General features: G+C 54.9%; 1 protein-coding gene across 1 annotated transcript in view; it reads left to right on the forward strand.

Moving 5' to 3' along the window:
- tnrc18 (trinucleotide repeat containing 18) overlaps positions 1-16,691 on the forward strand; it is a 40,886-nt gene that overhangs the window by 20,069 nt on the left and 4,126 nt on the right. Inside the window, 24 exon segments of the mRNA XM_067232772.1 lie at positions 613-800; positions 1,572-1,995; positions 2,188-2,309; positions 2,367-2,918; positions 2,920-3,178; positions 3,289-3,434; positions 3,746-3,876; positions 3,954-4,064; positions 4,154-4,352; positions 4,469-4,805; positions 4,910-5,116; positions 9,088-9,255; positions 9,463-9,893; positions 10,283-10,323; positions 10,387-10,489; positions 10,632-10,770; positions 11,196-11,313; positions 12,106-12,181; positions 12,340-12,448; positions 12,539-12,655; positions 12,987-13,136; positions 14,444-14,911; positions 15,113-16,055; positions 16,057-16,459. Coding sequence (XP_067088873.1) covers positions 613-800; positions 1,572-1,995; positions 2,188-2,309; positions 2,367-2,918; positions 2,920-3,178; positions 3,289-3,434; positions 3,746-3,876; positions 3,954-4,064; positions 4,154-4,352; positions 4,469-4,805; positions 4,910-5,116; positions 9,088-9,255; positions 9,463-9,893; positions 10,283-10,323; positions 10,387-10,489; positions 10,632-10,770; positions 11,196-11,313; positions 12,106-12,181; positions 12,340-12,448; positions 12,539-12,655; positions 12,987-13,136; positions 14,444-14,911; positions 15,113-16,055; positions 16,057-16,459 — 5,942 coding nt within the window.

The following is a 16,691-nucleotide window of genomic DNA, read 5'->3' on the forward strand; positions in this document are numbered from 1 at the left end:
TACAGGAACTATAGCCTGTGTGTGTGTGTACAGGAACTATAGCCTGTGTGTGTGTGTGTACAGGAACTATAGCCTGTGTGTGTGTGTACAGGAACTATAGCCTGTGTGTGTGTGTACAGGAACTATAGCCTGTGTGTGTGTGTGTGTGTGTGTGTACAGGAACTATAGCCTGTGTGTGTGTGTACAGGAACTATAGCCTGTGTGTGTGTGTGTACAGGAACTATAGCCTGTGTGTGTGTGTACAGGAACTATAGCCTGTGTGTGTGTGTACAGGAACTATAGCCTGTGTGTGTGTGTGTGTGTGTGTGTACAGGAACTATAGCCTGTGTGTGTGTGTACAGGAACTATAGCCTGTGTGTGTGTGTGTACAGGAACTATAGCCTGTGTGTGTGTGTACAGGAACTATAGCCTGTGTGTGTGTGTGTGTGTGTGTGTGTACAGGAACTATAGCCTGTGTGTGTGTGTGTACAGGAACTATAGCCTGTGTGTGTGTGTGTGTGTGTACAGGAACTATAGCCTGTGTGTGTGTGTGTGTGTGTGTGTGTACAGGAACTATAGCCTGTGTGTGTTTTGAGTGCTGTAGTGCAGTAAGTGGAGCTGTGCCCCCTGCAGGAGGAGAGGTGCTGGAGCGTGGTGGCGCCCCCGTGTGGCCGGGCCTGTACGGTGCAGGCAGCTCCCTGCAGCATGCAGCCCAGCTGCAGCTGCTGTCCCAGCAGCAGCTCCTCAGGCAGCATGAGCTCATGCTGATCCAGCAGCACACAGCGCAGGTGCTGCAGCTACAGAGGAACGCACAGCTGGTGGTGAGGACTCACACACACACACTGCTGAGAACACACACACATTTACATTTAGTCATTTATCCAGAGCGACATACAGTAAGTACAGGGACATTCTCCCCGAGGCAAGTAGGGTGAAGTGCCTTGCCCAAGGACACAACGTCATTTTGCACGACCGGGAATCGAACCTTCTGATTACTAGCCCAATTCTCGAACCGCTCAGCCACCTGACTCCCTGCTGAAGACGAAGTAGCTGAAGTAGGTAGGGAGTCAGGTGGCTGAGCGGTTAGGGAATCGGGCTAGTAATCAGAAGGTTGCTGGTTCGATCCCCGGCTCTGCCAAATGACGTTGTGTCCTTGGGCAAGGCACTTCACCCTACTTGCCTCGGGGAGAATGTCCCTGTACTTACTGTAAGTCGCTCTGGATAAGAGCGTCTGCTAAATGACTAAATGTAAATGTGAAGACACACACACACTGCTGAATTCGGTTTATTCGCCATGTATGTTATACAAACACAGAATTTACTGTGGCAGGGAGGTGCAAACACTAAACATATACGAATCCACACCACACACACACTCCTGAAACCGCACAGTCCTGAAACCGCACACTCACTCACACACACAATCCTGAAACCACACACTCACACACACTCCTGAAACCACACACACACACACACACAAAACTATTGTGCAAGCATGCACAGACAAACTTGTTCTCATTTATATAAACAGTTTCAGACATTGTATTGCACTAAATAATCTGTGTGTGTATGTGTGTGTGTGTGTGTGTCAGGAGCGTCTGAAGGCTAGTGAGAGAAGCGAGCGAGAAGACAAGCCAGACAAACGGAACCCTGAGCCCAAGCCCCGCCCCTCCTCAGTCTCCTCCCCCTCTCCTGTCCTGCACCCTCGCAAGCTTCCTCTGCGCTCGCCCACCCCCTCCTCCTCCTCCCTCACCCCCTCCTCCTCCTCCCTCACCCCCTCCTCCTCCTCCTTCACCCCTTTGCCCCCCCTCCCCTCCCCCGTCAACACCCTCAAGTCAGAGGAAGGACCGAGAGTCCTATCCCACCCACCGACCCCCCTCCTTCACACGGCCTCCCCCCGCTCCGCCTCGCCACCTCCCCCATCCCCCCTCAGACCTAAACTGGAGTCGGGGGAGGGTGGGCGGAGGGAGCAGAGGGAGGCGCAGAAGCAGAGCTCCTTCCAGAGCCGTTACCCAGGTGAGTTACACCCCTACTCTCCCTACAGCCTGATGGACCCCATGTTTAACGTTCATATTTAAATACTTTCACTTACCTCATTACGTATCACTCTTCCAGTGCCGATACGGGCAGAAGCAGCAGTGTTGAGCGAATACACTGGCATAGTTGCTAATGTGTTAAAGTTCATGTCCCTTCATTAATGTTTTGCAGAAATGTCTCCGGGCTATCCATACCAGCCCCTCACTGGTCCCGTCACCTCCCCATACCCCTCCTACCACCTCCCTATCCCTGCGGGGGCAAACACTGACTCTCTGCCCCCTCTCCACCCCCATGCCCTAGCCCCAGGCCCGGGGGCAAACACAGACTCTCTGCCCCCACTCCACCCCCAGGCCCTAGCCCCAGGCGCCCCCGAGCCACCTGTGAACATCAAGCCCATACCCCTCTCCACAGACGTCAAGCCCAGTTCTGTGAATCCTCCAGTCCAGGGACCCTTGCTCAAACAAGAGCCTGACCTGGAGCAGCCTCAGCTGGGCATGACTCTGGCTGCCCTGGGCCCTCTCCACCGGAGCTCCAGCCCAGCCTCCCCCCACCAGCAGGGGGAGGGCCCCCAGGCCCCCGCCGGCCCCCTGCCCAAGCAAGCACTGGAGCAGCACATGGAGCAAGCGAAAGAAGAGAGAGACAGAGGTCCGGTCAAAATGGAGGTGTCATCTTACCCCTGCCAGGATGATTACTCGCTCCCACCGCCTGTTCCAGAGGCGGAGCCTAAAACAGAGGTCACAGAGGGGTCACAGGTCACGTATTACCCATCATGCCTTACTGCTGGTACTGCCAGCTATGAGGCGGCCCGTGTGTGTGAACCACAGCAGCCCGACACACACACACACTCCCACACACGCTCCCAGCCTCCCAGCCTGAGAGAGACTGGGCTTGCCCCTCTCCACCTCCCCCCCCCCCTCCTCCCCCCTCGCCATCCTTCCTGAGGACCCTATGGCGGGGATGAATGCGCTACTGGCTGCCAGTGAGATGCCCCAGGCCTGCCCTGGCTCCCCCCCTGCTCTGCTGGCCCTGCCCCAAACGGAACTCTCTCTCCTGGGGAGGGAGAGTGGCAGTGCTGGGACCCTGGAGGTCTGGGCTCTGGAGGGAATGGCCCTGCTTAGCCACATGGCTCAGCTGGAGATGGAGAGAATCAGGCAGGAGCAAGGTGAGGAAGAGCTCTCTAACCTTGTCCTGTCTAAACTCCCGTGGTCCTAACTCCTGTCCTAACTCCTGTGCTGCCGTCCTAACCCCGTGCTGTGTCTGTGCTCCTGGCAGAGCTGGCTCTGGGCGGTCTGGGCTGCCTGCTGGAGGCCAGCCGGCAGGTGCTGCTGGAGGCCATAGAGCAGCAGTCTCACATGCAGCTGGCCCGGGAGCTGCACCCCCACAAGACCTACAGCTGGAGGCAGAGGAAGGAGGAGCCGGTAAGTCTGGAGGAAGACCAGGGAGGCCCCCCTGGAGGGAGACCCCCCTGGAGGGAGACCCCCTGGAGGGAGACCCCCCTGGAGGGAGACCCCCTGGAGGGAGACCCCCCTGGAGGAAGACCAGGGAGGCCCCCCTGGAGGGAGACCCCCCTGGAGGGAGACCCCCTGGAGGGAGACCCCCCTGGAGGGAGACCCCCTGGAGGGAGACCCCCTGGAGGGAGACCCCCCTGGAGGGAGATAACACTGAGGTCCTCCTGGTGTAGGATTTTCACATCAGGATTGTTTAAGCTCCCCTCCTCCTCCTCCCTCAGTTGTTCAGTAAGACGGAGGAGGTGCTGGACGTCCTGGAGGTGGACCTGCGTGTGCGCCTGGCGGAGCTGCAGAGGAGATACAAGGACAAGCAGAGGGAGCTGGGGCGCATACAGAGACACACAGACAGACAGTGAGTACTCACACACTCACACACTCTCTCACGCACACACACACGTCTGGCTCACTCACACCTCCTGGTTGTGTCAGTGAGAGGCAGCAGGAGGAGGAAAGGCGGAGTCTGGCACCACGGGGGCGGGGCAGACCCAGGAAGAGGAAATACTTGACCACGCCCTCCAAATTAGACAGCAGGCCTGGGAGGTGAGTATCAACTAAGCCCACATGTATGTTTGTGAATGTGTGTGTGTCCAGTACATGATGCGTGTGTGTGTTTGTGCTGCTATGTGCAGGCTGGCCAGGAGTCAGCAGTACTCGGAGGACTCTGAGGCCGGCGAGGCCCAGAGGAAGAGGCTCCGCCCCTCCAGAGAGGAGGACGATAGGCTCCGCCCCTCCAGAGAGGAGGACGAGACGGACGGAGGAGCGAAGAAGAAGAAGAAGAACAAGATGATGTGGGCCGACCAGGAGCCGTCCACCAGTCACACTCCAGAGGTCTGCCTTCAAACTGTGTGTGTGCCTCAGTGTGCCTCAGTGTGCCTCAGGGGATATTGAGGCTTGTAGGCAGGTTTCACCTCTGCATAACTGTGTGTGTGTGTGTGTCCTCTCAGATATTTAAAGGAAAGCATGGGCTTGTCTGTGAGCAGGACCAGCTGGCGAGCGACCTAGACCGTGCCCTCTCCCTCTCTCAGCTGGGCTCCTTTGCCTCGACCCGTAGACCCCCCACCGGAGCCCTGGCCAAGGGTGAAAGGTCAAAGGGCAGAGCGGTGGAGGGTCAGAGGAAGGAGCGAGGGCCCCTGTTGGCCAAAGGGGGGAAACACAAGACGGAGGGCCGAGCTGTGGTCTCCGAGGCTGGCGTGAAGGTGAAAGGTCAGAGGTCAGAGGTGAAAGGTCAGAGGAAGATGGCGATATCTCCACTCCGCTCAGAGATCAGCAGCTTCTCCAACAGTGAGTGTTCCTGGACAAGCCCTTCAACCCTGCAACTTTTCTTCTAGATTCATGAGAATGTAATCTGTGTGTGTGTGTGTGTGTGTCCTGGTGTTCTCTGTCAGACTCTGACTCAGAGGAGGATGATTCAGTACGGGGGGGCTGGCCCCCCCCCTCTAGCTCGCTAGCCCACAGAAACAGGAAGAGGCGGTCCACCACGTCGCCGACATCCCTGCTGGCCAATCAGACGTCTCGAGAGAGGAAACACAAGCACTTATCTCTGCTGCTGCAGGAGGCGGGCCTCAGCTCCTCTGATGACTCCTTTGACCAAGGTTACTGACCTCACCCTGCTACCCCATCACCCTGCTACCCCATCACCCTGCTACCCCACAACCCCCATCACCCTGCTACCCCACCACCCTGCTACCCCTCCACCCCATCACCCTGCTACCCCCCTCACCCTGCTACCCCACCACCCCCATCACCCTGCTACCCCTCCACCCCATCACCCTGCTACCCCCCTCACCCTGCTACCCCTCCACCCCATCACCCTGCTACCCCCCTCACCCTGCTACCCCTCCACCCCATCACCCTGCTACCCCTCCACCCCATCACCCTGCTACCCCCCTCACCCTGCTACCCCTCCACCCCATCACCCTGCTACCCCACCACCCTGCTACCCCTCCACCCCATCACCCTGCTACCCCCCTCACCCTGCTACCCCACCACCCTGCTACCCCCCTCACCCTGCTACCCCACCACCCACATCACCCTGCTACCCCCCTCACCCTGCTACCCCTCCACCCCATCACCCTGCTACCCCACCACCCTGCTACCCCTCCACCCCATCACCCTGCTACCCCCCTCACCCTGCTACCCCACCACCCTGCTACCCCCCTCACCCTGCTACCCCACCACCCACATCACCCTGCTACCCCCCTCACCCTGCTACCCCTCCACCCCATCACCCTGCTACCCACCTCACCCTGCTACCCCACCACCCCATCACCCTGCTACCCCACCACCCCCTCACCCTGCTACCCCTCCACCCCATCACCCTGCTACCCCCCTCACCCTGCTACCCCTCCACCCCATCACCCTGCTACCCCCTCACCCTGCTACCCCTCCACCCCATTACCCTGCTACCCCTCCACCCCCATCACCCTGCTACCCCTCCACCCCCTACCCCTCATCCCCCCCACCTCCACCCTGTCAGACAGAAGGTTTCCTGCCAGGCCACAGGTGGTGGTGCTGTGGGAGCCACCAGGATCTGCCTTAGCTTGCTCTCTGTGCTGCTAGCTTTTCTAATGGTGCTTTTTTATAAGAATCAGCTTCTTCTTTTTTTCTGGCTTGCAAAGTTTTTTTGTAGAATTTTGTATATTGACAAATGTGTGGATTTTGTTCAAAGGTTTTTGTTTTAATTTGTATTGCAGTTTGGTTTCTCTAAGCGTTATTAAAGGTGTTGATTTGATTGGTACAGAAAGCAAACAGCTGTAGTCCCTGTGTCTGCTTCACCTGTCTACCTGTCTGTCTACCTGTCTGTCTACCTGTCTGTCTACCTGTCTGTCTACCTGTGTCTCTGTCCAGCTACTGCCGCACCGCACAGCCCTACAGCGCTCTGTTAGTCAAATATCCCCACTCATCTCCTTCCAACACTGGAATGGTAGTTAGGCTTTATTCCTGAAGTGACAGAGTAATGGTCAAGGAGAAAACACACACACACACACACACACATAGGTACTATTAAAGAACATGTTAATTATGATGTTACGTGTGTCGTGCTGTCACTAAAGGTAGTGAAGGTTAACATTGATGGGTTCCATGACAACTCAAATCTGAGGTTCTGTAGTGCTGGGAAGGAACACCTCCACCAAGATTCTGACATCACTGGAACCACAGATCCAGCTGTCTGATTGGCTCCTTGGGATATTTGGAGAATAGGGCTCTTCTTCCTCAGCTACTAAACCTCCAGATAACCCGCCCCCTCTCCAGCCTGCTTGCCACCTCACCTTTCACCCCTCACCTCCTGACCTCTCCTACCCATGATGCTTTGTGTCTCAACCTGTCTGTGCTTGTGCCTCTGCTGTGGCGACACATTACAGAAGCTTGGCCGGGACTAGCGCAACCTTTAGCCTATGCCACACGCTATGGTTAGTCTATGCCACCGCTAGGCCATGCTATGGCTAACCTCTGCTAAAGCTAGGCTATGCTATGGCTAGGCTATGGTAGGCTATGGCTAGGCTAAGCTACGGCTAGGCTACTCTCTGCGCTGCGCTGCCCCGCCCTGCCTGAGGCCACACCCCTGTCACCTGCTCTGTAAGTAGGACACGCCCCTCCTTTCTCTACCTGAACGCTAACACGAAAAATCAATCTGGTGTTAAACACACTCTCAGAAAAAAACTCAATTAACTTTTGCCTGACTTCGTAAACTGTTATTGTTACAGATCTGCTTGATATTTCTCTGCTCACAAATGATCTAAAGCCCTTCTAGTGTGTCCGAGAGCCTTGATCATACCCTCTGTCTCCTGCATCTAACCCTCACTGACCTCAAACAGCTGGAGGGGTGATGCCAGTGGGGTGATGCCAGTGGGGTGGCTGCCAGTGGGGTGGCTGCCAGTGGGGTGGTGCCAGTGGGGTGATGCCAGTGGGGTGGCTGCCAGTGGGGTGATGCCAGTGGGGTGATGCCAGTGGGGTGATGCCAGTGGGGTGGTGCCAGTGGGGTGGTGCCAGTGGGGTGGTGCCAGTGGGGTGATGCCAGTGGGGTGGTGCCAGTGGGGTGATGCCAGTGGGGTGGTGCCAGTGGGGTGGTGCCAGTGGGGTGATGCCAGTGGGGTGATGCCAGTGGGGTGGCTGCCAGTGGGGTGGTGCCAGTGGGGTGATGCCAGTGGGGTGGTGCCAGTGGGGTGGTGCCAGTGGGGTGGTGCCAGTGGGGTGGTGCCAGTGGGGTGGTGCCAGTGGGGTGGTGCCAGTGGGGTGATGCCAGTGGGGTGATGCCAGTGGGGTGGCTGCCAGTGGGGTGATGCCAGTGGGGTGATGCCAGTGGGGTGGTGCCAGTGGGGTGGTGCCAGTGGGGTGGTGCCAGTGGGGTGGTGCCAGTGGGGTGGTGCCAGTGGGGTGGCTGCACATCCAGCACTATGGGGCTTCATGGAGCCATCCTCACAATGCTCTCCCTCCTCCAGCACTATGGGGCTTCATGGAGCCATCCTCACAATGCTCTCCCTCCTCCAGCACTTTGAGATCTTTGAGGAACCTTTGTGGGCAGATGGGGGGTGTAACCACGGCTGACTGGGCCAGGTGTGAGCACCACCAGGGGTCCTAACAAGGCTGTCCTCTCAGTGCCTGTCTGTCTGCTCCGTTAACACTAATCTGAGGGAGGCGCTGTCTCTCCTTCACTGCTGCCATGATCCTAACAGCTAACTGCCAGTGTGTTGCTAGCAGCTAACTGCCAGTGTGTTGCTAACAGCTAACTGCCAGTGTGTTGCTAGCAGCTAACTGCCAGTGTGTTGCTAACAGCTAACTGCCAGTGTGTTGCTAGCAGCTAACTGCCAGTGTGTTGCTAACAGCTAACTGCCAGTGTGTTGCTAACAGCTAACTGCCAGTGTGTTGCTAACTGCCAGTGTGTTGCTAGCAGCTAACTGCCAGTGTGTTGCTAACAGCTAACTGCCAATGTGTTGCTAACAGCTAACTGCCAGTGTGTTGCTAACAGCTAACCGCCAGTGTGTTGCTGCTGTGCTTGCAAGTGTGAGAACACTTTGTCTTCTTCGCCTGTTTGCTTCTACTGTAACCTCACATGCTCACTGCAGTTAGAGCATGATGACAGTGCTACCTTGGCTCTTTGTCTCCTTTCTATCTCTCCTTTAGTTCGAAAGTCGTTAATAATAGATGACTTGAGTCAGTGTTTCTGTTCTGATGATCTCAGCAGTGTGTGTATGCACATGTGTGTTTTAGCTGGTCTGTTCTGTAACCTGCTTGCAGAGCATATTGAATCTAGCCATGTTGGTTTTGAGTCTCTTTGTCTCTCTAATACTTTAAGTGTGAAGGTTATACTGAATGACCATCATAGTCTGGAGGACGAGCCTCTAACCTGAGACCTAAAGAGTAGGGCCACATGCCCAGCCACATGCCCAGCCACAGAGCTTACATCTGTTCCCTGGCTTAGAGTATCCCAGCAACATCTAGGCCCCACTGTCTGGCTGGAGCCTCAGTAACACATGCCTCCCAGGTTTAGAGAAGAACAACAGTTTGTTGACATTTGTAGAACACTGTCTGACCTGAAATAATCTGTTGATTCCCTGTGAAACAGAGTCGTCCAGCGAGGATGATGATGATGAGTCTGGCTTGGAGGGGAGTGAGGGTGAGGAGAGTGGGCTGGGCCTGCTGGCCAGGTTTGCGGCTAGGGCGCTTCCTGTGACCTCCACGTCCGTCATCCTCCTTTCTGACAGCAAACACCGCAGAATGCTAAGCACTCTGGGTAAACACACGCTCGACTGGTGAACAGTAGACCCCAGGCATTTAAATTACATTTTAATGTAATTAATAATTTTCTTTTGAATCTCACTGAGATGCTTATTATTATTCACTTGTTTCTAATGGATCAGTATTCGTATTCACAGTGTTTGGTCATTTAACACAGAGATAGTTTAGTGTATTTATTGTGCGTGTGTGTGTGTGGTCTCAGGGTCAGTGTGTGAGGGGTCAGACTCGGGGTCTGACGTGCGTCTGAGGAAGTTCCCGTCTCTGCTTCACGGCAAACGCTCTGCCCCCGAACTCCCGCTGTTACCCCCGGCAACCCGCCGCATCGACCAGACCAGCCCGACCAAGCGAGAGGAGCCGCAGCCAATCAAACGCAAACAGCCTCCTAGGCCACGCCCCTCGCCACGGCGCTTCACCTTTGACCTCTCGGTGGGAGGGGTCAGCGAAGAGGAGTGCTGGACTCGCCGACGCAGCGAAAGAATCTTCCTCCATGAGGCAGCGACCAATCAAATCTCTCCATCCAACACGACCTCCGCCAACCAGATGTCTTCCTCCAGCTCAGCCCCTCCCCTCACCCCGAAGCCCTCCAAACCCAAACCCACCCCGTCCAGCATGGAGGGGAAACACACTGGGAAGGCAAGTCACTGTTCATGTTATTTTCCTTTTCAGAGATGGTAAAAGTACACACACAAGTGGAAGTACAGATAGTTTCTCAAAAATATTTTGTCACAACGTTTTTTTGCCCAAAACTTTTTTCCAAAATATTTTTAAACCTTATATTATATCAAAATTATAAGAAGAATGTTTTGAAGCGTTAACCTTTTTACCCCAAAACATTTCCAAACATTTTCCAAAATATCTTTTTCTGAAATGTTTTTCCAAAATATTTTTTCTAAAACTTTTTCTAAAATATTTGAAATTGAATTGAATTCCTGAATGTCTGCAGGCTTAAATGTAGCCAAGATTGTGTAATCCTTTTTATGATAACATTCTGAGCGTGTGTGTGTGTGTGTGTGTGTCAACAGAAGAAGAAAATGAAGGACTCCCCTGTCAGCCCGCCCATTCGGTCTAGTCCAATCACCGACAGCCCTGTCAGCCCGCCCACTAGGTCTAGTCCAATCACCGACAGCCCTGTCAGCCCGCCCACTAGGTCTAGTCCAATCACAGATGGCCCTTTGGCTCGTCCTCTCAGCCCTTCACACAAGAGCCAATCCAAGGCCAAGGCCAGAGAGGTTAGTGTGCTCTCACACACACACACACACACACACTACATGGCAGTAGAAGGAGGAGGGGTTGAAGTGTTGGTGGGGGACTAGAGATGCTCTCACACTGTAGTCTAGTCACTTAACCATTAAGCCGTGTGTGTGTGTGTAGTCTCGGGGTGCAGTCAGTAGGCTGATGGAGAGCATGGCAGCAGATGAGGACTTTGAGCCCAATCAGGACAGCAGCTTCAGTGAAGATGAACTCCTCCCACCGTCTAGCAACAGCCTATCAGAGAAGACATCCGCACCTGGTCAGTACACACATCACATGCTCTATACTGTATTTATATTTGTTTAGTCCCATTTTGTGTGTTCCTGTACAGGGTAATGTATCATTTAGTATATTCTCAATGTTTAAACCGTTTGAATATACTGCTCCTGTATGCTGTGGTCTGTTGTGACTGCGAGCCTTGTGAGTGGAAGAATGATTGAAGGTGTGGTGATTGACAGGACTGGGACTGACAGGTGTGGTGATTGACAGGACTGGGACTGACAGGTGTGGTGATTGACAGGACTGGGACTGACAGGTGTGGTGATTGACAGGACTGGGACTGACAGGTGTGGTGATTGACAGGACTGGGACTGACAGGTGTGGTGATTGACAGGACTGGGACTGACAGGTGTGGTGATTGACAGGACTGGGACTGACAGGTGTGTGTTGATGTGTTCCTGGCAGCTCCCATCCAGTGTGTTCTGGATAAAGACTCTCTGGTGGACGGTCTCCGAGTGCTGATCCCCATGGACGACCAGCTGCTGTACGCTGGGCATGTCAACACTGTCCACTCCCCAGACATGTGAGTACACACACACACACAACACTGTCCACTCCCCAGACATGTGAGTACACACACACACACAACACTGTCCACTCCCCAGACATGTGAGTACACACACACACAACACTGTCCACTCCCCAGACATGTGAGTACACACACACAACACTGTCCACTCCCCAGACATGTGAGTACACACACACAACACTGTCCACTCCCCAGACATGTGAGTACACACACACACACACACAACACTGTCCACTCCCCAGACATGTGAGTACACACACACAACACTGTCCACTCCCCAGACATGTGAGTACACACACACACACACACACACACACACACACACACACACACACACACAACACTGTCCACTCCCCAGACATGTGAGTACACACACACACACACACACACAACACTGTCCACTCCCCAGACATGTGAGTACACACACACACACACACACACAACACTGTCCACTCCCCAGACATGTGAGTACACACACACACACACACACACAACACTGTCCACTCCCCAGACATGTGAGTACACACACACACACACACACACAACACTGTCCACTCCCCAGACATGTGAGTACACACACACACACACACAACACTGTCCACTCCCCAGACATGTGAGTACACACACACACACACACACAACACTGTCCACTCCCCAGACATGTGAGTACACACACACACACACACACACAACACTGTCCACTCCCCAGACATGTGAGTACACACACACACACATTGACAGTGTGTATCAGGAGCAGAGTTGACCACTGACCTCTGACCCCTGCAGATATAGTGTGGTGGTAGAGGGAGAGAGAGGGAACAGGCCTCACATCTACTGCCTGGAACAACTGCTGCAGGAGGCTGTGAGTGGGGGGGTGTGGGGCTGTGAGTGGGGGGGGGGGGGGGGGGTGGGGGGCTGTGAGTGTGGGGGTGGTGGTCTCTGCCTGTGTTTGGGATTATACATGGAAACACTGTATATTGAGTGTAAATCTCCAATGCTGATGTGTTTGTGTGTGTGTAGATTGTGGATGTGAAGCCCCCGTCAGTGTCTTGTCTCCCTGAGGGCTGTCGTGTAGCTGCGTACTGGAGCCAGCAGTACCGCTGCCTGTACCCTGGGACCGTCGTCAACGGTAACCACACACTCCCAAACCCACACTCAACCATCCGGCCCAGTGTGTTCCTGACTGAACTCTTTCCATTTCCTCTTCCTGTCTGTACAGGAAGCTCAGACGAGGATGAGAATGATGACCTCATAACCGTGGAGTTTGACGATGGTGACACAGGGCGCATACCCCTCTGCCACATCCGCCTGCTGCCCCGCGACTACAAGATCCAGTGTAAGTACACTCACACACACACTCACACACACACTCACACACACTCACACACACACACACACTCACACACACACACACACTCACACACACACACACACACACTCACACACACTCACACACACTCACACACTCACACACACACTCACACACACACTCACACACACACACACACACTCACACACACTCACACACACACACTCACACACACACACACACACACACACTAACACACACACAGACAGGTACACTCAATCAAAGACACACTCAGTCATGCAGACACTCTTATACCAACTAACCACTCCCTCCCTCCCCTTGGCCCCTCCCCCTGCAGGTGCCGAGCCCTCCCCAGCGCTGCTAGTGGCCAGCTGTTCCAGGAGGCGTGTCAGGAAGTGCAGTAAGGAGTGCACAGACACTGGTTCAAAGGTCCAAGACTCCGCACCCAAAAACAGAGGGAGGGGCCGTAAACCCAAACCCAAACTTGGTTTGTTTTACCTCGTAACTGTCTTACATGGCCTCATTTAGCACACGCTTTCATCCACAGCAGCAAACCAACAGGGCAGATAGACAGTTCATCTATGACCAGAAGTGCACAGTACCACACTAGTTAGTACCATGGAATGGTCTGGTTTACAAACTAAGAGCAACAACAGCATTTTTTCAGCAACGTTGCTGAGAAACGTTTTTTAAACCTTTAGAAACTGTTTTTGCATACGTAGTGAAAAGAGAGAAGAGGATGAGAGGGGAGAGAGCAGAGCACAGCAGAGTAGAGTAGAGCACAGCAGAGCAGAGCAGAGTAGAGTAGAGTAGAGCACAGTAGAGTAGAGCACAGTAGAGTAGAGCACAGTAGAGTAGAGCACAGTAGAGTAGAGCACAGTAGAGTAGAGCACAGTAGAGCAGAGCAGAGTAGAGTAGAGCAGAGTAGAGAACAGTAGAGCACAGTAGAGTAGAGCACAGCAGAGTAGAGTAGAGCACAGCAGAGTAGAGTAGAGCACAGCAGAGCACAGTAGAGCACAGTAGAGTAGAGCACAGTAGAGTAGAGCACAGCAGAGCAGAGTAGAGTACAGCAGAGCAGAGTAGAGTAGAGTACAGCACAGTAGCACAGAGTACAGTTGAGTCCACATCAAGTACTCATCAATGATGACAAAATATATATTATTTTTCAACCTTTTGGGGTTTAAATGTGCTTTTTTATTTAAAAAAAATACTTTTTCACACACAACACGACACAATGCGTAGTTTTTGGGAAACTTTTTTTTTGTTGGCTTCTGCCTTGCTCCATGGTAGCTTCATAGACTAGTTAACATTTGTTGTGAATGATAGTTGGGGAGTCAGGTGGCTGAGCGGTGAGGGAGTCGGGCTAGTAATCCAAAGGTTGCCAGTTCGAGTCCCGGTCATGCCAACTGACGTTGTGTCCTTGGGCAAGGCACTTCACCCTACTTGCCTCGGGGAGAATGTCCCTGTACTTACTGTAAGTCGCTCTGGATAAGAGTGTCTGCTAAATGACTAAATGTAAATAGTCCAGAAATGGAAAAAAGGCGTGCAATGTGATAATATTGATGATTGTCACCAAATACAGATTAAAACTAAAGTAACAAGCCTGGATTTAAAATGTTAGAAGTAGAAAGTACCGATATTTGCTGTTCATGAGTGTATCCATCCAACTCAGTCTCACCTGGTATTGTGAGTCAGTATGTGTATATACTTCTGACTGAGTCAGTGTGTGTATATACTTCTGACTGAGTCAGTGTGTGTATATACTTGCTGATCTTCATTTCTTGTTTCCCTCAGAGCCCCCAGCTGCTCCAGAACCTCCACCCTCCTCCCAGCCTCCTGACAGACCCCAACCTACTGCCATGCCTGCCCAAGAAAAGCCCTCCCCAGCCCAGAGAGCCGCTCAGGAAAGACCCCTGTCCGCCACTAAGCCTGGGCCCAAACCAGGCCGCAAAAGCTCCACCCCCTCAACAGGCCCTTCCCCTAGCTCCACCTCCTCCACAGGCCCCTCCCCTAGCCAGTCGCCCAAGAAGCCCAGCCCAGCTCCTGCCCCGCCTGCCCGGGCCCCGCCTGCCCGGGCCCCGCCTGCCCGGGCCCCGCCTTCCCGGGCCCCGCCTTCCCGGGCCCCGCCTGCCAGGGCCCCGCCGGCCTCGCTCTTCCCCTCAGGCTATGGGAAGGTTCTCACAGTGGACCTGTATACTGAACCCAGCCTGAACTCCTACAACCAGCGCAGGGAGGCTGGTCGCAGCAGTAGTCTCAGTCCCAGACCAGGACCCAAACCCATCTCCACCCCCAAACCCAGCTCCACCCCCAAACCCAGCTCCACCCCCAAACCCAGCTCCACCCCCAAACCCAGCCCCACCCCCAAACCCAGCTCCACCCCCAAACCCAGCTCCACCCCCAAACCCAGCCCCACCCCCAAACCCAGCTCCACCCCCAAACCCAGCTCCACCCCCAAACCCAGCTCCACCCCCAAACCCAGCTCCACCCCCAAACCCAAATCCAGCTCCACTCCTAAATCCATCTCTACTCTTACACATGGCTCCTCCACCCCCAAAACCACTCCCACCTCCACCCCCAAACCCATCTCCACCTCCACTCCCAAACCTAGCTCCACCCCCAAAACCACCTCCAAACCCAAACATCCACCTGATTCTGTGTCCAGGCTCAGCCCAGGGCCCAGCCCAGGGCCCAGCCCCATCCCCAGACCACATGGTCCAGGTGCCCACAAACCCAGCTCATCCAGCCCCAGACCCAAGCCCGCTTCCCAGCACTCCAGCAGACCCAGCCCCGTCTCCAGGCCCAAGCCCAGGCAGGGGGAGGGGGCCCCGAGGCAGGGGGAGGGGGCCCCGGGGCCGAGGCGGAAGCCCCCCACTGCAGAGCCCCTGGTGAAGCTGGACCACGAGGGCGTGACCTCTCCTAAGACCAAGAAGACCAAGGCTCTGATGCTGCTGGAGGGGCGGGGCCATGCTCCCGTCGCCTTGACAACAGGGAGTCAGAAGCCAGCAAAGCCCAAGGCGAGGGTTCCGGAGAGGGAGGCGGGGCCAGAGAGAGACCCCGCCTACAAAGGCCCTGTGTCAGGGAAGGAAAAGGCTGAAGGGCGGAGTGGAGGGAGAGGAGGGGAGAGAGAGGAGAGGAAGAGAGAGGAGAGGAAGGAGGGAGAAAAGAAAGAGGACTCTCACACCAGCACCAGTTCGGAGTCAGAGGAGGAAGAGGAGGACAAAGAACAGAGGAAGAAGAAAAAGTGTGGCTCTAACTGCTCCTCCTCCAGCCCCGCCTCCTCCTCCTCCTCTTCAACCTCCAGCACCTCCTCTTCCTCCTCCTCCTCCTCATCCTCCTCCTCTTCGTCCTCCACCGATGAGGAGTCATCGTGCAGCTCAGACGAGGAGACGCCCCCCCCTCCCCCGCCCCCCCGCATCCCCCCCTCCCCCACAGGACACAGCGGCAGATGTAGAGGGAGAGGAGGAGGAGGAGGAGGAGGAGGAAGAGGAGGAGGAAGAGGAAGAGGTGATAAAGGAGGAAGTGAAAGAAGAAGCTGCTTCTCCTACCTCTCCACCTTCCTCCCCGTGGCCCACCTCGTCCTCCCAGCGCGCCCAGGGGAAGGGCTCCGGCCAGAGGGGCCGGCCTCCCAAGCAGAAGCCCAGCGGAGGGAGCCCAGCGGTGGGCAGGCCCAGGAGGAGGGAGGGCGTCCACCTGCCGACCACCAAGGAGCTGGCCAAACGCCAGAGGCTGCCCAGCGTGGAGAACAGGCCCAAGATCTCAGCCTTCCTGCCCGCCCGCCAGCTCTGGAAGTGGTTTGGGAAACCCACGCAGGTCAGAACATGGGCTTTGTGTCTGTCACACACACACACACAAACACACACACACACTGAAGATGTCTCAATGACAGACCTCTTCAACACACATCCACATATGGTATACCTGAACAGTATATGTATACTGTAAACTCAGTACTATAAATACTCTCACACACACACACACATTTACATTTAGTCATTTAGCAGACGCTCACACACACACACCTTCTCTGAGACGTCCCTCTGCC

This window comes from Osmerus mordax, chromosome 3 (genome assembly GCF_038355195.1).
Source record: "Osmerus mordax isolate fOsmMor3 chromosome 3, fOsmMor3.pri, whole genome shotgun sequence".
Classification (NCBI taxonomy): Eukaryota; Metazoa; Chordata; class Actinopteri; order Osmeriformes; family Osmeridae; genus Osmerus; species Osmerus mordax.